We start from the raw sequence: 24,831 nt of genomic DNA on the forward strand, positions 1-24,831 counted from the left end.
AACAGACTTAAAGCTGCAGCCATTGCAATCAAAAGATTAACAGATAAGTAACTAATTTTGGTAAGTTGCCCTCCCACATGGACTCTTTTAAACTTGAAGATTGATAAAATGAGACATTTCATAAACATGAAATTAAAAGAACCCCCAGTAGCTGTATTAAAAAAACAGACAACAGTCTTGACTCACGCATCTAACACTGTCTGGAAAAAAAGAGTTTTAAAAATATTGTTAAGTATGCGATTATAGAGTACAGAAAATAATTTTTCAAAAATAGATCTTTATTAGCAGTCTGGGTTAGAGAAGTGGATATTCACTTTGATTAGGGTTTTCCATTGAGAGGAATAAAAATTTTAGGTGTTCACAGGGTACAAGTTTAAAAATATGGAAAGTGATCTATTTACATTACAAAGATGAAATCGAGTTACAGTGGCTAATAGGATAAGTGTTGCAAGTTAAACATTAGAAGAGGGATATGAACCCAATTTAATGGGCAAATTAACTTTGTTAGAACACCTGAGCTGGTGCAAAGATAATGGCGCCTTTAGGAGACAAACTGCCTGCCTTGCCTGTGTACTCTACAGTGTTTCTCTAATGATAATAAAGTTTTTTAGGCAAGCTTTTTCACCAACCTAAGGGAGCCAAAAGACATTGATAAATGTGCAACAGAAATAGAATGAAAAAAGGACTTAATGCCCTAACTCTCCATATCTTAATACCTGCTGAAGCAGCTCTGGTTTTTCTGCTCTGTGTAACTAAAATTGTGCTTCTGCATGACACAGGAGCCACTGGTTTGCAAATGGAACTACATAGTGTTTTCAGGAATTGAATACAAGCCCAGAGAATCCCTTAGAAATAATGTCCTGGAAAGCAAAGATAGAGCCTGACCAAACTTAAGGGGAGCTGAAGCCTTTCAGCAGTGTCCATCAGAGGCAGTTCAAATATGGACAGAAATGCATGTCGCAGGATCTCCTTCTTTTTTGAAAACAAGCTGTACTCTGGTTCACCTTGTCCCCATGGATTTCACAGTGCCTGATACAAGTAAGGTGAATGGTGTCTGGATGCAGTCGGGCACTGAACAAGGGGATCTTAACATGCTTGTTAATGCAGAAAGTCTTCCACTATTTCCAGACTGTTCAATAGGAAAGGGAGACAGACTTAAATGAAGTACCCAAGGTCATGCCTCAAATTAGTAGCAAAATGGGAAGCACCTCACAAACAGTGTCCTTATGAGATTGTGGAGCTGATCTGCCTATCTGAAAAGAAAGCTAGACCTCTTTGCAGTGACCAGTTTAAGCCAATTTGTATTGAACAATTTGATATGAAATTTGATTAAAAAAGAAAGAAAAACCTTGTGAAGCTAGACTAAATGGTGTTCACAGCAAAGCAGTTGACCTTTGATGTGATGGTTTAGAGGAGCTGAGGCAGAATGTTCTGGTTTTGTGCAGTTTAATAGAAATAAGGCTATGAAACATCTTCTAATGCAAAAATCCAAGACTCTTGTCAACATATAACTCTGAACCTTAAAATTACCGGACCTGAATGCATGCAGATGAGTCGTGTTCATTAATTACAACAGCATCTGTGCCCACTTACACCAGCTAAATATCTAACATTCAATATAAGCAGTTTTCTTGTCCCTTTCCAATTAGCTCCATTACAGAAAATCTAATTAAATCATATCTTTTAGCAGGAACCAAGAATTCAAGAGCTGTATTTTTGCACTTAATTAAAAGCTCTTTGTCTTGAATTGTTAATTTTCTGAAAAAGATATCCAGTAGTTCTTCCTCTGATCCACTTGGTTATTCAATGAAATGGCTCTGAGTTGGCTCTTGAACTGTACACTTGGACTCCAACTCTTATGAAGATCTCAGAAGATGATAGGAATCATAGCTGCTTTTCTCCGCACTTCTGGATAAAATCTCTTCAGATACAGCTTGTGTTTCTTTTGGGCCCAGAGAGACATCTGGATGACCATCAGGAAAGCAAAAATGCCAACTACCAAGGAAAAAGATTTAAAGAAAAGGATCATGTATCTTCTTTCCATGTCTGTTTCTGTGAATGCAATAGGGTTTATGGAAATATTTGCAGAGTCTTCTGTGGGCAGAGACAACTCCTTGCTCTCAGCCTTGCAGTTGCTCATATACCATAGCCTGAGGCTCATCCTCAACATGAGAGTTCACACAGATGATGTTCACATCTGTTAGACACACTGTGTATCACCTACAACTTCACCATAACTCACAAGGCCTCCTTGGCCATGGTGCCATCTCAACACAAAATTACCCATGGCCTCTCTCAACTATTTTTCTGGTTTGGTTTTGGACCATAACGCTTCTTTTTTTTTACCTCTGGCTCTCAACCATAACAGGGAGCTGTGCTGTAACTTCCTGCTGTGTGGAGGGAGAGCTCGGCCCTGGAGCAAGTAGGCAGTAGCTGCCTGATTTAGCTGCCTGGCAGTAAGGTCTCAAAAAGCCCAACATCTACAGACTTCCCAGGACCCTGCTGTGCTTGTCAGGAGCCAGTAAGTGGATCTTGGGTACCTCTCCCTTCAGGTTGAGTGGCACCAAATGGGGGATGATTCTACTGGTGCATTTTGCAAATTCATTATCCTTTCTTCCTTAAAATGAGATGGTGAATCAGAAACCTTCATTTGGCATCTGCTCAAGTTATGTCTGGGACAATTACAGCAAGGATGAGAGTGCTTCATATACTGCTCCTGTCACTGTAGGGACAGCCCTACAATGTCCCCAGACTTTCAGATAATTTCCATATCAGAGCCTAAAGCACAAAAATGTTTCATCCTTTCACACAAAATTTGAAGTTTAATCCTTGCATGATGTAGTTTAACCCACTTTTGAAATTCATTGCTTTTTCATTTGTAAACCACGTGGGGCTACTTTTTGCAAGTAGTTTTTATAGGTTTCTATTTTGAAATGGAAAAATAATTAAAAAGTGACTGTTTTAGAAAACTTAGTTCCAGGAATCATATTTTTATGAGTATTCAGGTCTCTAAGGATGCAGGAAAGTACTGAACAAGAGTCACAAATGCTACTAAGCTGGCTGCAGTTACGAGCTGGCTACCTAATACAAGTAAACAGGGAAATGCTACCAAGAATATGTTGTCTTTCCTCTTTTTGAAATACTAAGTACATGGGTTTTTCTTTCCCTGTTAGAAGTATTATTCCAGGTGTACAGTGCAAAGAAATTCTCCTATATCAAAAACGATCGACTGTAAATGAAGAATACTGACTTTTTTTTTTTCTAAATTTCAAAGTCTGCTTTCACTGTGGAAATGGAAGAAACAGTAATATGTCACAAAAAGCAGAGAGCTGGTTCTGATCAAATAAGGTGTTGCAGTGGTGTTCACACTCTCCGCAGCTTTCTGAGGGTATCACTTTGAAGATTTACATAGATATCTCACAAGGAGAATTTGATGGCAATATTTCATATGCTATAAATTTTTTTTGGCAAATTTTAGGTTTCCAGAATTCACTTCCACAAACACTTTAGATGCTGTCTTCATTCTGTTTCAAACTTACCTGGCAGAGTTTGTGTCATCACTGTGAAACTAATCCAAGACCCAGCCTGTTGCAAAGAAAAAAGCACTGTAAATTGTATATTTTACGTAAAGCAAAATGGTAAGTTTTCAGAAGCTATCCCCAGAAAAAGAGTGTGGTACTTGTACTGGAAATGGGAGAGGGAAAATAGCTAGAAATGAACCCCTCAGTGTGCTGGATGGGGTGAAGAGATGGGTAGTAAATCCTTGGATGACTGGGGAGTCTGTAGTGGAGGGAAATAAAAACAAGAGCCGTAATACTGACGTGAGGGAAGAGAAGAGTCTGGTGGAGAAATATTTGTGGGAGCAAGGAGACTCTGACATACAGAACACCATGATTGATGTGCAGAGGGATCTGCGTGGAGGTGTTGCAGATTTCTGGAGACAAAGGCTGAAGCACATTAACCACCTACCCTTTGCATATAAGCAGAAGAAAGTCATGTACCTCATATGTATAGTTGGGACAGGATACCAGCAGGAAGAGCCATGTGAAGGGGTTGTAAGTTGGACTTGGAAAACAGGTTTTATTTCCTTATGAAAAGAAAAAAAAAAGGAGCGGGGAAAAATCAGATAGAACCAGTTTCAATACAGGGAGGGATGAACTGAGCCTTATCACAGCTTGCCTATGTAACAGCCATCTCCTTGGCCAATGCTCTCAGAGCACAACTTTTTAGAAAAGTTTCAGTGAAGTCTTTGGAGATAGCGAAAGCTGTATGTATCCCAGCGAGAATGCTGCTTAGCGAACCTTGCATCAGTTTTTACAAGAAAGTCTGGCATGTCCAGAGGATGCAACTTCTGCTCAGAGGAAGAGAGAGACAAGTAGTTTAATGTGTACTAGCCAGCAGGTGAGGACTAAGGGCACTCTACTGGGATATAAAGGATGCAGCTGTATCTTATTCAGCCTGGTTCAGGACTGTGAACCTGTCTGCTCCCACATCCTCACCCTACATCTCTGGTTAGAATAGGAAAAAAACTCCAGGGCTAACAGGATTACTCTCTACGGCCACTGATAAGGCTCACACAAAAAGGTTATAGTGTATACTTTATATTTTAGATATTTAATATATAATACAAATTCAGTGGTCTTGTAAGCGTATGGGGTTGGTTGGGGTTTTTTTGCTTGGTTTGCTTTGTTGTGGGTTTTTATGTTTGGTTGGTTTTTTCCCTTTCCTTGCTGCCTTGGACCGGTGAGCAGGTAAAAATAATTAATTATTCTGAAGTTGGAATTGAAAGATTTTCTGTTAGGAAATATCTCAGTGATTTGTCATCAAGGACTAGCATTACTGCATGAAAAAAGTAAGAAAAGAATTGCAGAAATTATCTATTATCAATATTTTTAAGTGCTGGCAACAATGCTATCTTTAGTACTTGTAGGCACTGAGAATGTAATTAAATTATTTTGCTCCTGCTGCTATTAAACTGAATTAGGTCCCTTGCACCAAACAATATAAGCACCTGCCTAATCACAGTGCATGAAAAGCCTTCCAGAATAGAAACTGACTTCTGTGTGTGAAGCTGATCATACTGTGGTAGTTTCTTGAATAGGGTGTTATAGCGGAAAATTATACTATTAATGTCTGAAACTATATTTTACTTTCCAGTATATATAGTATAACTTTTATTCTCATGATACAATAGGTCCTGAAAACCCTTTTTAGGAGCAGCCTTTTAAGAGCATATGTATACATTGATGCCTGTACAGGTATTCATGAGTGTCTCTTTGTGTATTTGTGTATATGTGTGTGTATCTTTGCTTGAGATGCACGTATCTAAAATCTCTACAATATAGTTTAAAAGTTTTTGAGACTTATTTAAAATGAAATCAGCTGTCAGTCATCAAGATGCTTTAAAGAACTGTGTTTAAATCTGTATTTAAATTGCAGTTGTGTTTAATTAAGATAGATTTACTATAAGCTTTGGAACAACAACAGTGTTGCTAATGTTTTCTTGTCACCACATTTATTTTGAAGATGTTAGACTGATAGCATGGTACCTACTTCATCTTTCTTTAATCTGTGGATGTAGGTACATAAATTACTGTACACCAGCAGAAGATGGATAGGTTCAGCACACTTCGGTCTTAAATAGACAAACAGGAAACAAAGACAGACCTGAATTAGTTTGGTGAGCTAAAGCTACGTTGATAAAGTGATTTCCAGCTTCACACATCTGCAAGACATTAAAAACATGTTTTCAGTTGTATGTCTAAAATGCTGTGGTAACTGTGTTGCAGTGCATAAGCAGAATCCCCCCACTACAACTCAGTCTCTGTATCCAGAAAGTATGCACTCTGAAATGCAGCCCGTGATCTTTGTGAAACTCACGAGTGTCTAATGAGCACCGTGGCTGCAGCCTGGGGTGAAAGCCCCTGGTTCAGCCACTGCAGAGCTCGGTCCAGGCAGGCCTTCAGCATGTGCCACATGCTTTGCTCTGGGGAGATCAGGGAGACTCCCTGGGTCTGAGGAATTCAGCAAGATGCTTTTCTTGATTTATTTTGGATTTAATCCAGGCTGCAAAGAAGCAGGTGAGAAGATGACCACTGGCTTTGCAAAGATGTTGTGAGTAAGGTGCCTATCCTCCTCCTACACACACTTTCAAAGGTGTTCGGCATAACACAAAGGAAAAATAGGGTGAAGAAAAAGGCAGTGGTTCTCTGACAGACTGGTTGAATGGATAGTAGTCAGGAATTGATAAATGAATGGAACCAGTATTATTCCTGGTTCTGCAACTCTCTGATTTTTACATTTTCAGCCCTAACCAACCTCTGAAGCATGGTTGTTAATATTTAGATATTTTAAATCTTTGGAAGAGGCATCGTGTCTCCCCATGTGGTTTTACAGCGTGTAGCAGTAGATGATTTCAGATTTTCTTGAGGCTTTCAGTACTTCCTCAGTTACAACTCCTGAAGAATCAAACCCAATATTTACCCGTATTTAAAGTAGGAACTGGTAGAAAAACTAGTTTCAGTTCCTGAAAAAGAAGACCTGCCAGCACAACTATGTAATTTTATGTGTTTAATTTTTTCCTTGTTCTACGAAGAAAATCAAAATGCTGTATACATTTCAGACTGAATTGAACTTTCTTATTCATTTCTAGGTTTGAAGACTAATTTGTCCTCTCCAGTTGAAAAAATGCACTGTTAAAAAGTTCTGTTTTCTTATATCATTTGACATTCTAAATTTTGCAAGACTGGAAAAAGTTTAAGAAATTAAATAAAAAGGATAATGCTAAAACCTAGAGACGTTAAAAGCATAAAGTCCAAAAATTAATACAAAAAAAACCCCTTTAAACTTTAAAACTGAATTGCAAAACTAAATAAAACTAAATTGAAAGCTAAATTAAAACTAATTGAAAGAATATGTAACTTCATTTTATATTGAAATGTGCCATTATCTGAAAAAGCATTGTAGATAGCATTGCTGAAAAATTTTCCCCCTTTAGACAGAGGTTTTTGTGGGGTTTATTTGGAAAGTTTAAATCAGGTCTATTAGCAAAGCTGTTATTCTGCATGGATAGGTAGTTATGGTTCAAATCTTGCTGTTCTTTTATGTTTTTTTAATTACAACTACCTGATGGTCATCTATTATAACTACCAGATGCAAAACAATAAATAGCCAGAAAAGGAAATTCTATTATAAAATACCATATCCAAAGCTATAACTCTAGCCATAGCAATAGCAGTAATTTTAATTTACATACTTCCCATTATCAGCTAGGAACATGATTTTTTTTCTGATTACTATTATTTCAAAGAAAAGGGTTTAGTAGTTAAAAGTGGTTTTGTGAAACACTATACGTACTGAAATGTGCGACGCCCATACTATTGTGGAGCAGGAGATATTCACACACTATAGTTAACCCCTACTAATTCTATAATCAATTGTAAGTAAAACAAGCAAAGGGCGTTTCTGCAGGGCTTTTTATTGGCTTACCTTTAACTCTGCAGCTGCATTCTGCTGTAATTAACTCTTATGTCCCTCTCTAGAAATGTGACTGTTAATGTTCTACATTGAGAAGTACTGCTACATGTAAGCTAGTCCTTAGTGTCTCAGATATAAAATATGGGGCAGTGGGGAACATCAACAGAAAAGCTTACCATATTTACAATTTTAAAATATTGAAGTCTACATATATACTTTTTATATTCCATGTGCACCCCATGAGAAAAACATCCCTGCAAAGCTTAGACTAATTTCTCTAAATATGACAATCTTTCAGAAGGGCCTGCAGACACTCTTCATATTACTCAGTACCCTTGTTTACGGCAGCTGCAGATGTATACACTTAAATCAGGATATGTAATAAACACAAGGTTTAAAAGAGGGTAAGAAAAAGAAATCTTCCAAATATTTTATTCATATATTTTAGAAACCTGTGAAAACAGCTTCAAATTATTTTATTTTGTTTGTTGGTGTTTTAAAATCGTTGTCTGGGAATCTGCCAGCACAAGATCTGACAGGGAAAGGGTTTGAGTTTCCATGGGTGGGGAGTTCTCAAAAGAGCTGTAAGAACTGAGACCACAGACCAGGTGCTGATACAAATCTGAAGGGGATTGTCATATTTTATATCAAACAACCCTGACAGGACTCATCCCTTTGCTTAATGGCAGGAATTTCCCTAAAAGCTATAGCAGGGCATGTTACACTGAGGCAAGGAAGGCCGTTTCAGTAGAAAAGAGGGCTTTTTCTACGTAGGGACTTTGACAAGGACTAGTTTTTCTGGTAGCATTGGATATTCAGCAGTTTTCTTATTTTCAAATAACCCCTGAGCTTGGGAAGGGCACAGAGAGCAAGGTTCTAGGCACACTACTGCCCACCACTACCACAACCTCCTGTCCCTGAAGTACTGGGTTATTGTTTTCAGCTGTAGAGCCTCATGGAGTGTGTGAACTTCTTCATATGAGTATTTTGCTTGTCTTTGCTGTACCTTATTAGGGTTTGAAAAGCTGAGAACTACATGGCCAGCCCCAGAAACAAACACTGCCAACATTGTGATCTTTAAGGGTCCCGATTTACAAAAGCATTTCAATATTGCTAAAGGAATATTTGAATGTTTTTCTGAGTAGTGTTTGCCTGAAAGAGCCTAGACTTGTTAATGTCCCATCTTCCTGTTGTACTTCTGGAAACTGATCTGTATCTGACTTTCAAAGAGGCTGACTGTTTTGGATACTAACCCATGCTTGCTTGGGTAAGTCACCACACAGCAGTTCCAAGTAAAATGCCCACAGAGGACAGGAAGAATTTACATTTCCATGTGAGAAGTGACTAAGCTTCTCTCTCACTGTGAGATTGCGTTCATTCAAACATCAGTCTCAGCCGTCCTTCGTCAGCTGCACTTTCCCTTGGCTTAAGCCACTTTGGCAGAGATTGTTTTTATTGTTTTTTATTGTTTAGCTGTTGAGGTGAAGTTATTCAGGGTACGCTGAACTATTGCAAAGCCTGTTTAGAATGTAATTCTTCAATGTTTTCAAAACCACAAGTTTCAATCTGCCTAAATAATTGCATTTTAACGCAATTATCAGTAGTAATTAACACTGATGATGTCCTCATAGCTCTCAGATACAGTACTTCACATTAACCTCTGTATACATAAGTAGTAGCAGAAGACCTCCTGACTGAGAAACCTGTGAAACCTAAATCCCATCAAAGGAACAAGGCTGTGGGCGTGGTCATATATACATATATGTATATACACAAATGCATAACAGCATTACTGCATATTACTAAATTGTGATTTAGTCCTTTTCCACAATCATTAATAAAACTTCATTTTTGTACGTACCAGAAAAGCAAGGGCAGCATAGGAAACTTGTCTGTGGCCAAATGCTAGAAAACAGAATGAAATGATAAATTGGATTTTACAGTATGCCCATGATTTGCTATGGGTGAAATTAATCTAGTGCTGAGGAGCAGAAATACTTCTTTCCTGACAGGCTCTGCAGAAAGATTGAATATTATCACACAATATGAAGACAATACAAATAGTAACAGCACTCTAGAAACGCCAGTCTCTTCACCACTGATCTCAAGTCAGGTTTCACCTAACATTTTTTACTTATTTGCCATCTTCATCTATCCAATTGTTTTGTCAATTGAAAAGGCAAGAAGAGTAAAGAGAAGCAAAGGTCAGTGGCAGAACCAGGCCAAGAATCACAGCCTTATCCATAGGCCTTTCTATCCCCATGAGTAGAGAACCCAATGCCTAAGCCATCTGTAAGGTAAAACATATGCAGGTATTCTTCCCAAGAATGCCAAGGCAGTGGTATGATTAAAAAAAAAAGATTTATTTCAAATGCAAGGACCACTTTTTAATGATTCTGCACATACCTGGCCCCCAGGGGAAAAAAGGCAATGCCCTGCCTTCTCCAATGCTTTCTGTATCTTTTCTCTCTCCTTCCCCATCCTCTCTGGCCAGAGGAGACCTTCTACATGTCTGCAAACTTGTCATCACTCTGCACCAGGGAGATAGATAACTTGCTCACAGCTTCTCCCTGCAACTTCCTCTGAAATGCAGAAGAAAGGAAGCAAAAACCATCTAACCTGTTTGAGAAGGCATTTTACAGTCTTCCTAAGCGAAATTAAGTTCTAGCTTTCTGTCACAAATTCTTCCAAAATTGTACCTATCCCTACATCATCCATTACCTTTTTTTTTAAGTAGTGAGTTAATAGTGAGGCTTTACTACATAGTTACTATATGCTTCAGTCTCACCATGCAAGAAATATATTTAGCCTTTGTAAATTTTACCTGTCATATGCCTGCCCTCTCCTCTTTGCTGTTGTCCCCAGACCAGTGTAGGGCTCTACCATGTTCGTCTCCAAAGGTTTGCAGTTCTCAAGTAAACCTTGCTCACAGATGATGGACACAAACCATATGTATATACCTTATCTCCCTGACCAAGTCTCATCAAGCCTTCACTTTTGAGAACCCTTTTTTTCTGGCTGGCACATGACTCCTCAGTGATGCCGAGGGCATGTGCTAAAAGGCCTCCTCAGATCCACCAGCACATGTCAACTTGTGAGCATGCAGCTGCCAAGCAGATGTTCTTCATAGACCCTTTGTCAGCCTGGCTTAACTTACCACTCCTGTGGTAAATTCTGCAACTATCTTACCTTTCCTTGCCGGACCCCAGACCAGTCATTGCTGGAAAGGGCTGTGGAGGTTACCTGCTCCTGCATCCAAAATAAACCATCAGTGTTTTACTGATTCCACTAACCAGAGGGCTGGTGATCTCCATCATTAGACCCAAATACCTATAATTGTCATTTTAAGGCAGTGGTAAGCAATTGGAAATATTTCTTCTAAAAGCTTTCTCTTCTGTATCTTGAACAAATGGTTTCCTCAATAAAGAAGCTGCACCTACTGATTTGATAGCCCAGACCGCTAAAAACTGTGTCTAGGGAGTTTTCTATGTTGTCTGCAGCTTTGTTGTTAAAGTCACAGCAAATTCAACTGTCTTTCAATGAGTCACGTAGTTTTGAAACATAACTTCTGTGCTGTTTTGAAAGAAAAGCAAGTGTCACGTACAAGAAATTTTTTATTGAGAAAACTTATCAATTTACCTGAGTGTAAATAAAAATGGCAAAGCAACTGCTTTGTTCCCAAAGCTCATAGATAAATCTAATATACAGAGGAAAAGAAAGACTACGGTGTCGCAAGGAAAGTAAAACAGCAGAAAATAAAACTTAAGCAAATAATGCTCAAAAGAAGCAAAGGCTCAAAGAGTAAAAAAAAAAAAAAAAGTCATGAAGATACAGCAGTGCAACAATCAAATATGATTAGAGGGAACAAAATGATGAATGAAACCTGAAAGTTAAAAAAATAGGATCTTTTTGTTATCAACAGTATGGGATGGATTTTTACTGATTTCTCACAACAAAAAGACAGGGAAAAAAAAGGAAAAAGAAAATCCTAATTTTCATTAAAAGGATGTATCTGTAGCAAATAAATATCTCCTCCAAGAAAATGCAGACATTTCTAGTTTTCTCCTGTATTCTTAATACAGATGTTTTGAAGAGGAGCAAAATTTTTGTGTTTTCTCCACTTGGCCAATGTTTCCAGTTGATAAAACTGGACAGTGATTGCCCATTGTTGAACAGGCACATACATTTGGTGGCACAAGCAGAGGTGCCTCCAACATAAGAATCTTCCTTCTAACAGGGTGTAAAGGCTATTTTCTGCTAGATTAGTCATATGATCTCATGTGGGGCCATCTATTGATTTTGGAGGATTTGAGGTTACATGCCAAAAACTTTTTAAAACCAAGGTCAGATTTGTGTTCTACTCATACCTACATGGTGGAGTATACCGTGGGTGGTTGATGTAGTAGGCGATCCAGGATGTGAATCCCCAGTAAAAGGCACAGCCCTGGAACAGACAAAAAAAGATAATCTTTTTGAAAGGGCAATAAGAAAGTACAAACTATAACTTTATAAACATAAATTCTGGTAAGTGCAAAACCCAGATGACTATTGAAAGACTTTGCAGTGGCTTTGTGAGTCTCAGAATATATATCTTTTTTAAGATGCTGTGAAGCTAGGGGAAAAGGAAAAAACGGACACAACATAGATTTTTATTATTATTATTATTATTCTTGTGTTAAATGTGTTTTATGTCTGTTGTAGGAATTGGGGTTTGTTTTCTCATTCTTTGATTCTACTGCTGAGAAGCACATTTCTCTAAGCTGTACTATTAAAAGTCTGGGGCTGGTTAACACAGCTGAGCTGTTACTGTACCTTAAATTCAGCAGTTCCAAGCAAGATAGAGCTAGACAAACAGAATATTAAACCAGACAAAACAATAAGGAGTAAAAGTGAATAGGCCTGGTTTAACCCTGTCAAAAAAAAAGAACACCCTTCCTATAAACATATTTGGCCTACACACTACATCTACTCCCATAAATTCCACCCCATTTTATCATCTTGCTGAAAAACAGCACCCCAACTGCCTTTGCTTGGTGATTGAAGCCATGGGCTTAGTAAAGCCCAAGCAGAGATAATGTGATTATGTGCTTGATCTGTGTAGGAGTCACTGCTCCCATCCTTTCTGCAAGAGTAAACCAAAATCCACCAGCCAAACAACCAAAACCACCCTGGAGACTGGATAAAACTTTTCTGTGTGTCTAAGTTAAGGATCCCATGCTCAGCAGCTGTTGAAGAAGAGCAGTGTGCTGGGACTGGATGCAGTTCCATGCCGTAAGTAGGGCTGCAAGTCAGGCTTTCTCTTTTTAATCTTTTTATGCAATGTCACTGTGGTACACAATGGGATAACAGTAACTGTGGGTCTTTAACTCCCACACATCCATGAGTCACTCTGGTTCCAAAGCCATTTGGCTTATTTAGCTCATACATCTCTATATGTGCACCTCATTAGCTCCTTTCTGACTGGAATTGAGTCAAGCCCCTTATCATGGCCATATGTTTATTTCCTTTACTAAAACCCAAAATGTATTCAAAACATTTAAAAGGAAGGTCTTTAAGTCACATTGAATGGGGTGGGGGCATGATACAAAGTGGCTGAGATGAGTGTGTGAAATAAAAGAAAGGAAAGCGTATGAGTAATGGCACACAGCGGACATTCGGGAGGCTTTGGGAGACAGAAGACTAGGCCAGCTCAGTATTGTCCTGCCTGAGGCCTCCATCTATAGAAGGAGAATTTTTTTTTCTACTTGTAATTTGATTTTTGCTTCCTAATGCAAGGCCTGTCTCTCTCTCTGTATTTATGTTGCACAGAGGTAGTAGTGCGTGATTTCTATCAACATTGCTAGATGTTGCAGCAGCAGCTCTCATAATAAAATAGGATTCAGTCTCAAAAATATCCTGGACATGACAATCAGCCCCTTGGGTGGATGAGTCAAAGTGGACATTGACATGCAGGAACTAAAGCAGACATTAATTTTAATTCATGTCCTTGGGGACATGGCCCTGAAATTTTCCAGTGTCTGTATTTAGACTAAACATAGTTCTTGGAGCTACAAAATAAATTTTTATTTCCCTATCTCCTTCCAAGGACTCTTTGAGACGAGAATATTCTCTCTTACACAAAATGATAAACATATTGGTACCTTTATCATATTTTTCAGAGGAGTGTGCCCTTCCGAAAACTTGTGAACAAACAATGTCTCCAGAAGATGTCTGATGTAGTGTAAACAGTGACAGAAGCAGGCCAAGCTGGAAGAAAAAAAAAAAAAGAAAGGAAATTAAGGTAAGTGAAAGATTGCTTTTTATTACTTCACAGTTAATGTCATGAAAGGAATAAGAACTAATATGGCAAAACTGCAGTCACATTGAAATAGTGGGATTTAAGTTATTGTGTTAATTGAAGCATCTGGAACCAAAGATTAATGGAATCATTTTCAGTATTATACAAAGTTGCTTGCATTTTGCAGGGAAGCAACTTATTTTTTACTAGCCTTGAATTAGAAAGAGCTCCTCGAGCTCTGAATGTGATACATAGCCCTGACAAGACATTTAGACAGGACAGCTGTGTATACAACCAGGAGTCTGACATGCTTTTCAAAAAGAAGTCTCCCATGTTTTAAGGCCACCTTAATGCTCCTGTAGGATGTGTCTGACATTTAAAAACATTTTGAATATCTTCTGAATGGTTTCCTTGTCCTTTGCCAACTCAAGTAGCTGCATGGAGGTAGTTTGTATTTCATTTCCTTGTGGACGCAAAATGGGATTTTTTTGCAAAGTTAATCCATTCTGATGGCTTTTTTGTTGCCTGTTATAAAGAAATGAGGTAATTGTGGTAGAAATTATTATACTGATTCTCTTTTGAGGACGATTATGAAACAATAACAGGCATTGCTGATTTGCTTCCGAGAATGAGTTGCAGCTCATAGTGATTGAGTTTCTGAAACAAATGTCAAGAGTGATTCCTGATGGCATTTTATCTTGGTTACATTTACCACACTACCATAGCCCATCTTTCTGCAAACCAATTATAAGACATAAATGAAAAGTGTTTTTCAGCATGTAAGATCTCAAATACTTTTATTATGCATCTTGTATGGAAGCCAGAGTCAAAGATTAAGCAATTTCAAAGTGATTAAACCAGAGAGAGTTGAGCTAAAAAATTTTCAAACAATTAATGACTTATCCAAAGCCTGGAGCAAACTTTCAGCTTTGCTGGGAATTTTAAAATGAATTTGGCTTAGGATGGGGACCTCAGATGAACCCATTAAGGAGTGGCCACTGGAAGGATTCTGTACACTCCTTGCCCACATAAAAGAAGGTAAAGGTGTTTCTGGTTCTTCTGTGTTGTCCTTTTAAGCATATGAGCAAGAGAAGGAAGACAAACATCTTGCAACTCTGGATTTGAATTCAATTCTCTGTTCTAATTCCCAGCTCCACTAACCCCCTTAATGTCTCTCCAAGTGTCTGTTCCTCCATCTGTAAAAGGTATTATTACTCATTGTGTTCCTCTGCTGTATACCAATTCCCTTGATTCTGCAATCATAGTGTGGAAAAAGTGCTGTGGGAGAGCTGTACAGTCCTTTGAGCTTCCTAGTTCCCTGTGTGCCCTCCAACAAGTGGTCCAACTTACAAAGGTAACAGGCTTTCCTTGGTCACATTTTACCCCTCTGACAGGCACTAACCACCCAGAGTGGGGCCAATCACACTGAAGGGAAGTTCCTTAAGTGTGAAAGTTCCCAGCCTTCCTGGTGCATTATACCACCATCCTGTGGAGATGTCCCTTTAGAATTTCTTGACCTGACTTGTGACATGCACACCTGTTGAATTTCCTCCTTCTTCTGCCTAGGTGAGTGCTGGTGTGGGGGTAGTTATCCTCTGTGCAGGATGATGATGCTACTCATCTCATGAACAGGAATGTGCTATAAATAGACTGGGAGTGGGACACCTGAAGTCTTGTCCTCTCTTCTCTGTCAAGCTTGACTTTGGGTTACTACCCACTGTTTTTATTATTTCACCCTCTGTTCAGGCTTTGTGTGTAGAGTGCAAACTATTTGGGGAAAATACTGCATCTTCCATGGTGACCATTGCAGCTGGGATCCCATTTTTGGCCAGGCTTATGATTTCTGTTAAAATGCCAAACCGTCACTGGTAAGAATTGAATCTTAAACCAGGCATGAAGCCCCATACTCTGTGTAACCTCCTCCACTCTGGAAGTGCAATATCCATCCCTCTGGCTCCTCATGCTCCAGGAAAGTTGTTCACACAAGTGTCACTTACTGAACCACCGGGTGGCGGAAGTTCTTCCTACTTTCCACTTGATCATAAATAGTTGAGAGGCGAATATAGAAGAGCAGATATATTAGAAGAGGTCCGGTGTATTCTGTTAGAAAAAACTAGAAATGAAAAACAAAATAGCTGTATCAGAGTAGAAAATTGTACCAGTAAAGGTATGATAAAAAGAATACCCCTATCCACAGCCCTATTCATCCTTGAAATGGTATTTTGGGTTCATTTTGAGGACTTAAATGACACATTGAGGGTTTTTTGTGCTATCTCTTTAGCAAAGGAGTAAAATCCATCTAGGAAATGTGAGAGAGGTTTCTGTGTAGAAAATTAACCCCATCAGGATTGCTTCATGGAAGGTGGTCAAAATCATATTTATCTCCTCTTTATACTTTTGGCTGTGACATCAAAAGCCCATTTGGAATCAAAATAGCACTGAAAACCAAGGTCCAAAAGCTGAAGGCAGCTTGCTTTCTGCCAGAGTTTTTTGCAATTAAGTGCTAAGTCAGTTAAAAGCCAACCAAGCATGACAGAAACAAACATAGCCTCGACTCCTGGTTGCTAGCAAAGTCATCTGGAAGGGAGGGATCATTGCTTGAAATTTGGTGTTGGGTGGAAAAGCAGGACCAGCCTGCCTGGTGCATGGTGCTTTGAGCCTTTGTTCAATGACTGAGTGGTACTCCACCTGAGCAGACTTATATACAAGCAAATTACCCTGTTGTGATGAAAGCGAAGCAGGAAAAAATAATTTCATCTTCCCACTGTCACCCCTGCTAGACACCAAGAGCTGAGAGGAGGGGCAGGAAGAGAAGGCAGAGTCATAGAGCTTCCATGAGCCTCCTTCAGTTTTAAATCCTGGCTTTGGTTTGGTAACAGTCTGTATTACCTTTTTTTGGGGAACACTCCTACGCCACAAACAGCTGGAGGAAGTGAAACAAGGTTAGAGTGATGTGAGGTCAGGATTTGATCATCTGTCCCCACTGGAATTAATCTCAGAATAAAATGGAAGCAGTATAGTCCTATACATTTGAAAGCACTGGCAAATTGTAACTCAAGTGCATAGTATTGCTTAAGGGGTACAGATTTATAATTAATTGCCATTTGGCTTTAAAGTGACTAATCACACGGCTACGGAATTGTAGTGAATAAATACCTGTGGCTTAAGGAAGCGACACTGAATTTAGACTACCTGTCTCAAAATCAGTATTTGGCCCCCCAGGAGGCTGTTCTTCTAATTGCTGTTCAGAAGAGCATTGGAGAAGAAAGGTTTTCCTGGGGAAACATCCTGCAATTAGGTTCCCTTCATTTGGGACCCCCAGTACTATTTCCTTTCTTCTATTATAGGGGGAAATTTTTTGAAATTTTAGCCTTTCATAGCAGGACTGTCTCCAAAAGGAACAGACTGAAGTGTTCTCTACCAAAATTTTCTTTTGTTCCATGTGACATCATGACTTCTGTGCTCCATTTAGACTCTGCATGATCCCCAGAGCAGATGTGTGTGTAAAAACATTTAATCTAGGAGAGTCTAAGAGCACATTGTTGTGGAATACTCCACAATTAAGAGCTTATTAGTGTTTTGTCCTAATAGCAGTTGTATAGGTCTGTTCCTAACTGTGAGCCCACTGTGTCAGGCACTCTGCAAACCCTGTAAGAGATGGCCTCCACTTTTAAAATTTGATACAACACTAAATATAAACAGTGGTGGTATAGAGGACAGAGGTGCAGGAAATATGGCCTGAGCAGGTCAGTGTAAAAGCTTGGAATGAGCTGCTTTCTTCAGCGTAGCTTTTTCTATCATCCATGAGTTGCACCACAAAATACATCCGTAACTGCCAGCTTTTATCATCTGTTTGGCACAAGCATATTACGAAGCTGCCAGGAAGAGTTTGGCAGGACTTAGCACCAAGTTGTGCTTATTTGTCACTGCACCAAGTGTTCCCCCCTTGCCCCCTGACTGATTTCAGATGCTGAAAGAAGGAAACTTTCAAAACCCAGTCTCTATTTAACAGCCAAAGCTACCAAGCACATAACACCTGAATCCCTGTGATGAGGTTTGTTGTAGGAGGGGGAAATGCAGGGTGTCCCATCAGAGCAATTCAGAGAAGCAGCTCTTGAGCTGGGGTTTGTGGAGGTGAGCAGCACCAGCATGCTCAGGGTGCTTCACAGAGACACCTGTTATGGCTGGGGACAGGGTTCAGTCTTGTCTGTGTGTTGGTCACATCTGACACAAAGTGTTAATCACCAAGGTGGAGGAAGGTGGTCCAGGGTCAGCCATGAGATTAGCAATCAGAGTAGGTACTGTCTGGCAGGCAGGACTATATTTGCCTTTGTCATAACTGTGCCACACTGTTGGAACATAGTTAAGATCAGTAACATTCTGTTTTAGAGGATGAGGTTCATTTTTTTGTAGTGGTTTTTGTTGTATTTTATTTTATTGTGCTTGAATTTCACACTGTTTCCTTCTGTTGCATCTCCCATGCTGCAACCACTGCTCTAGTTCTCTGACCCACTGATTTTAAATTCGTCAGAAATGAAAAATGAGTTCCATAAAGCAGGCAGAGAAACTCTGCTAAAAATTCCCATGAGTTCAAGCAAGTGAAAGGGAAAGCAGTCATAAATTAACACAACATTACAATAATTTCAACCCATTGGCAATCAAGGGCAAGCACCATTTTTTGAACTCTTGATTCTCAATGAGTGTATTCAATTAAGCCTACCTAATATCTTCATACTCATCCTACAGATGACTAATTGCTGGGCTTGGGGAATTATTAGTTGTATCAAGGATCAGTTCAACCTATCACTTTTATAGGTGCTCAAAATTACTAATTCCTGCTGACATGTCCTGCAAAAATAATAATCACATTTTAAACAAAAGCGTGAAAATAATAGCATTGAAGCTTGTTGTTTCTGAACAAAAGTAATACCATTTCATTAAAAAAAATAATCATTTAAAACACAGAGCAGTTTTATTCTGTAGAAACATTAAAAAAATATATTTTTTCTTTACCATCTTGTGGTCCTGCCTAGATTGTTTTGATGTATTTGGTGCAACCAAATATGGTAGTCCATAATAAACACAAAGATCTTTTCCTGGAGGAGCATTATGTCTCTGTAACAGTGAGCATAGGTCAATAGAATTTAACTGTTGGGCTCGTCATTAACTCTCTGAAGAGAGAAAAGAGGATCTTTTTTCCACATCTGCACACTTTATTTCATAGCATGCAGAGTGTCCAGTTCTCTTACCTTCCTTCTCTCCTCTCCACTGTCTGGCATTATATACTCTATATACCTCTCATTCTCTGTAGCATAGAGAAAGGGCTCTTGAATCAAGGTATTTTTGAGTCAAAACTCTCACAAGCATGAGCTCCATACAGGGTGATAAACTCAAGGTTCTTTAACTTTCTCAGTTATTAATCAAGTCCACGGGGATCTGATTCAGTAACACATAAACTGGAAATATCTACTACATAAACAACAAAACTGAGATCTGAAACATGTCAAAAGAGAGCAAAGGTAGGATTTTCCATCGTTGAAGAGAAGATGGGACAAATGGTAAAATGGTAAAACAATACACAATAGCTAATCTGCAAACCAGCAAGGCATCTTGTCTTACATGAGCCAGATTGTACCTGCTTCTTTTATCTCTGTTCAGCTGATCATGCCAGTAACACCTTGCTGAACTGAGTTACAGCCAGGTCAGGAATTAAAATCCGAGACCATATAGGGCAGAAGGTTTATTTAGGGAGGCATGAATGGAGCAGAGGTGAAAAGAGTTTTTCAAAGTTATTTGAGGGAAGATGAGGTGGATTTTCTGGCTGGTAGGGGCAGCTGATGTTACCCCAACAGGTCTACTGAAGGGAATGGAAAGGATTTTGATTTGGTTAATTGTACCATGTGTACTGGTTGCAAAAAGGCAGAAAAGAACAAAAGGAAGCTATAAACAGAGGCGGAGGAGAGGAGGCAATCTGAAAAAATTCCAACAGAATTTTCATAAATGAACAGCCCACATATTTGTATCTTCACATGAGGGCATCAGCTAATTCCTCTCTGTAATGTTTATGACATGCCCTTTCTGTAATATCACACAACACACCCTATCTTGTTGCCTCTTGGCATAGTCTCACATTATCTCATTTATGACAAGCAGCAGAGCTGAGGAAAGGCCGCACAGCCTCTTCCATACTGATCCCTTCCTGCAGCTCTTTCCATGCCATGTAGGGGCAGTTTCCTACTTCATTGGTGTTGGTTGTGATGTTTTCTCTTCCACTGTCCACAGGATGTCTGGGTTCAAGCAGGGAAGCAGAGAGTGCGGGATGAGGATAACACCCGCAACCAGGACAATGACTTTGGGTCACTGTCTGTAGCTCTCGGCACAGCAAGAGATACAAAACAGCTCAAGCGTGTCCTGGGTAACTCTGATGGAAAAGCAGCTGCAGTATATAAATTATCTAATGGACAGGGCTTAGTTTCTCTGATAAATGTGAGACAAAGGCACTAGCTGCAGGTCTGAGCCAAGGGCAAACTGAGGCGGTACATACAGCACAAAGAGGAGGATCTGCTGATATCAGACAGACAGACCATTACTATGTGTGAGTGTACAGAGCACAGCTTCTCAGAAACCCAAGAGATCAGGCAGTTGAATACCCCCAAGTCCCCAGATCACATTAAACTTAGCATCTAACTACCTTAGATTCCTTTTACAATCCCAGCCCTAAGTACTCTTGAGCTAATGATCATTAAGAAACGTTATTAATTTCTAGACTATTTTCTACTTCATACACTTTGTTACCTCATTAAAGGCCATACAGTTACCTGGGGATGATAATGGTATAATTTTAGCACCATCTCTAAATCTTCACCTTTGTAAAAGTTTCATATTTTCATGTTTGAAAAAATCCATGGCAACAGCAATTTTGCCTCAGATAATACAATTCTTAAGGGCTGCTTGAATATTCAATGACTTTTTGTTCCAGTTCTCATGTAATCCATTCTGTAACACTTAAATAGTGCATGCAGGAGCACCTGAAACTTCCCTTGTCTGGGCAGACTCTGCAGTGACTCGGTGTCTATGAGTACTTCAGGCTGCAGCTCAATATTTACTGCAAATACCAGAAATAGGGATGAATTTAGTGTAGGATTTTATAGGCAAATTGCAGCTGACTCAGGACAGCTTCGGGAGCTGGGGAGTGAACAGTGATGGACCCTGTTTGTCTCTGAGTCAGGCCTATGCTTGTTCTGTGGAAAAAGGCAGGTGAAATCTCAGCTTCCTTCTGTCTCTTTTCTTAAGATTGAGCTGTCTGAAACCTTGGCATCAGACCACTTCATATTATGGTCAAAATTCTTCCCTGAGACCACAAGCCATTTCATGTTTCTTACTCAAAATGGAAAATTACTGCAAATTAATGAATGTTATTCTTATGTACACGTATGTATGCATGTTGTATATGTTCATACCTATGAATATTCAGCAAAACACTCAAGTTCTGTTTGTAACCAAACACCAGTGTGAGTTCAGATTTGCTGCCAAACCTTTACAGAGCTTTGACAGCATTTTGAAATCTGCGATACAATGTGCATAATTTTAAAATGTATATTTATCATTTGTTATTTAGATACATAAATGAAATAGTGCTTTTTAACACCTGGTTATTATAAATAACCTCATCTAGCTCTTCAGAGTGCTTTTCATCCAGAAGCCTCAAAGCACTTTGGAAAGAGAAAAATACTGTTATTTTCTTGCCACAGATCTGGAAACTGAAATACAGAGAAATTCAGTCATACAGAAATTCAGAAATTCAGTCTGATGCCCTTGACAGACTTGTCAAGGGCATCAGACAAAGGTGGACAAAGAATGACTAAAGGGCCTCTCAAACACTAGTTCAGTCTCTGGTTCACTCTCTTGAACACTGGTTCACTCTATGGTTCACTCTCCTCTTTGTGGTCTCCTTACACTCTGTATGGGGTTGGTCAAAATTCCCCATATAAAATAATTTTGCCAGACTTACACATTCTAGAAGGACTAGAACTGCTAAAATTTGCATAGATTGACAAAATGTCAACCTCCTTAGTTACTCTGAATACAATTAGGAAAGCATCTACACTTATCAGCAGCATACATCAAGTAGCTCTTTGTTCCTTAAGTAGCAGGAAGGGTTTAAGCATAAGGCTGTGCATAACTGAAAGAAACAGCTTGTTCTGTTTATACTTTGTGAATTCCCTCTACCTTCTTTTTGCACTGGAAGTGGTAAAAACTCAAGGGCATTCCTATAAACACTTAGGCATACGTTCTTTCAGCCTGCTGTGCTCAACGGCAACTAAAACACTCACCCCTTAAAATTAATTTTTCTAGTAGCTCCCTAATTCCCTTTGGCACCCGAAAAATGGACCTACTGACATGGTTCATCACGAGCTAGTGGCTTTTGTTGCTGAGACCAAGAGAAATTGTTGCAGCATGGTTTGCATTATTAGAAGCAGCAACTGAGGAATCCAAATCAGCCAGCTGGGCAGTTTCAGAGGTCTCCCCTTCCCTTATCTGTTGACTTCATGCTGCCACTGGGCAGTAACAAAGAGCCAAAAGTATATGTGGCCCAAGCAAAGGCATAAACAATATAAAAACATGGCAAGAAATCAGGCAAATGCAAGCTGTTCTCTCCTGATAATCGGGGAGGTTGAAAAGTATTAGACTTAACTAAATGAAAAATAAGACCAATTTTGTGTGTGTAGTTTGCCTTTGTGAAAGGTCACAGTGTTTCGAAAGTCCATGGCTTTTGACTGGGATCAGCTCAAGACTCGGCCAGCTGTACCAAGGTAGAGCAACACTTACTGTGTGTTCAAGCAGAAACAAACCTCTGCCAAGTACAAACTGTTAGCTGTAAAATAGAGGTGCTTTGCATTACAAGTAATTGGAGTTGGAAAAGGTGCTGTCGAGGAAATAGTGAGTTCTTTTTTTCCTGGTGATCATCTTCTGTGAGCAAATTATCTATTGATCCAAGAGGTTTAGCAACGAAAAACCAGTTGGGGATTTTTCTCTCTTTGGCACTTTGTTGTAGCTGTTCTTAAGCCACCCACAGATTTACACGGAATCACATGTTCTGTTTATTTGGCACTGCTGCAAAGTTTTTCAGGTACCCACAATTCCCTGAAAGTGTTATTCAATTTGTAGGGTCCTATTCCCACAACTAACCGTGAATTGGCCATAAAATATGCAAACTCTGATACCTATCTGCTGAGAATTATATATATGTATCAGTTACATTCTCTGATACATCCTACAAATCCTCAGCTCCCTCTCTTACCTGGATCTCAAATGCCTTTCTAAACTGTGATCATATTGGTTTTCTTACATTTATCATCTTTACACTGGCTCACTAGTTTTCTGGGACTCCCAGTCCTCACACTCCTTCAGATTTCTCAGATCCTCTCTTTTTTTCCTATTGTAATTGTCTGTACTTTTATATCCCATTGAGAGGTTATAAACCTTTACTGAAGTCTCTTCTTCTGTTCACAAATTAGGGAAAATATCTTAAGTTGTTCCCCATGGGGAGCACAAAGCTGACCTCATTATAGAGAAGGTGGAGAAAACAAGTCTGCAGCAGTTTGGCTGCCTCTTTTCCAAACCCATCCATACGCAAATTGCTTCCTATCACAATCATCCCACAGACTTCATGTGATTGTTCCACATTTACAGGACCAACTCACTGAGTTGTGTTTGACAGTCAGAAAAAACTGCTCCTCCCCTATTCACCACCTACCCACACCCACAGGACAGAAAAACTTTGGCACACTGGCACTGTGTGAGTAAGAGAAGAGAACCACACTGACCGAAACACTGCCTTCCCCTTGAGAGAACAGGCACATCTCATTATTACACTTCCCCACTGTGTGTACTTGCTATACATAATCACACAGCTTCAAACATAGATCTCTTGGCTTCCCGTTCATTTTCCACAATGTCTAACTTGGTGATAAATTTGCCTGCCAGCCAGGAGGGAACAGATTAATTAGCAAAAAATGTGGGGTTTCAGACTTCAAAGATGCTCTTGGGTTTAAATAAGTATTAGTCTCCACATTGCTAAATTGAGCAGAGTTTTTTTCATTGGGAAATTTGAAATGGAGCAGTTCTGCTGCCAACCGTACTATTTTAAGGCCCTCAAGAGTCAAGTGTTTAAGCAGTCCCTAATCTGAAATCAAAGTTACAAAAAAATATTTGCTGAAGTACTGTGTTTCAGGGTTAATCTTCTGAAATTCACAGACTTGTAGGTAAAATATATTTTTTACAATTCTGTGCTGTTTTCTTAGTTCTGTTTGTATGCTTCTGGTAGCCGGCCCAGGTGGCAACAGGACAAGAGAAGCTGATAAATCAGAAATTGCAATCACTGCTCAAATGAGGAAAGCTTTAGCAGAAGTGTGAATTTGAGGATGAAGAATGGAGTTTTTTCTTCCTTTTGACTGCAGCAGCAGTGTGCATTATTAGTAATAAAACACTAGCCATGTGTTTTACTATGCTGCATTGCAATGTGTAAAAAGAGGTGTCTGTCAAACGTGCTTAGGCCCAAAATTGAACAGAGATTAAAAATACAACCCATCACTCCAGTGGTGGGAATTTCAAGCACCCCTGGGGTAAAATATTTGCAGGACCTTATAGAAAAGATCTGTAAACTCATATCCCATCAGTATCTCTGCAACATCAGTCAGCAAACCTCAACTAGACCCTCCAGGTAGGGTAAAGGAATTGGTAAGTCTTGTGCAGAAGTAAATTATGTGTTTCTGGAAATATTTGATACAAATAAGGCAGAGTAGAGCGAGAGTTCTAACAAAATTGATGATACTAAGAAACAGGTTTTGTTTTGTCCCTGAATTGTGTTCTGCAAATCAGCCCTGAGGGTCTCCTTTCTTCTAAAAGAGCCAATTGAGGCTAGATGTCTACTGAAATTATCCCAGAACAGGATCACATTTTCAAAAGAGAGTGACAAATAATTATTCCAGCAGCAGAGAACTGCAAATCCCTCACCCTGGTTTGTCCTCAGAGAAACACAGTCTCTAGGAACTGTTGAAAACTGGTCAACCAATCTC

The 24,831-nt window shown here is 39.3% G+C and overlaps 1 protein-coding gene across 15 annotated transcripts in view; it reads right to left on the reverse strand.

The window, feature by feature from the left end:
* The window catches only part of TECRL (trans-2,3-enoyl-CoA reductase like), a 77,246-nt gene that overhangs the window by 13,185 nt on the left and 39,230 nt on the right, over nt 1-24,831 (reverse strand). For 2 of the 15 annotated variants that reach the window (XR_003536943.1, XM_027700331.1), the window contains exons 5-11: nt 15,751-15,866; nt 13,617-13,722; nt 11,848-11,920; nt 9,338-9,381; nt 5,668-5,725; nt 4,002-4,087; nt 3,540-3,585 (exon numbers count right to left, since the gene is read on the reverse strand). Coding sequence is in view for 12 of the 15 variants with exons in the window: in XM_027700331.1 (XP_027556132.1) it covers nt 3,540-3,585; nt 4,002-4,087; nt 5,668-5,725; nt 9,338-9,381; nt 11,848-11,920; nt 13,617-13,722; nt 15,751-15,866 (529 nt within the window). In the remaining 3 variants the exon portion in view is untranslated. Of the gene's footprint in view, nt 1-24; nt 2,053-3,539; nt 3,586-3,969; nt 4,088-5,667; nt 5,726-9,337; nt 9,382-11,847; nt 11,921-13,616; nt 13,723-15,750; nt 15,867-24,831 lie in introns of those variants that run through there. The other 13 variants (XR_003536944.1, XM_027700334.1, XR_003536945.1 and 10 more) reach the window with 11 other exon arrangements.

The sequence above is a fragment of the Neopelma chrysocephalum genome, unplaced genomic scaffold, assembly GCF_003984885.1.
Source record: "Neopelma chrysocephalum unplaced genomic scaffold, ASM398488v2 Primary Assembly neopelma1_146, whole genome shotgun sequence".
Lineage (NCBI taxonomy): Eukaryota > Metazoa > Chordata > Aves > Passeriformes > Pipridae > Neopelma > Neopelma chrysocephalum.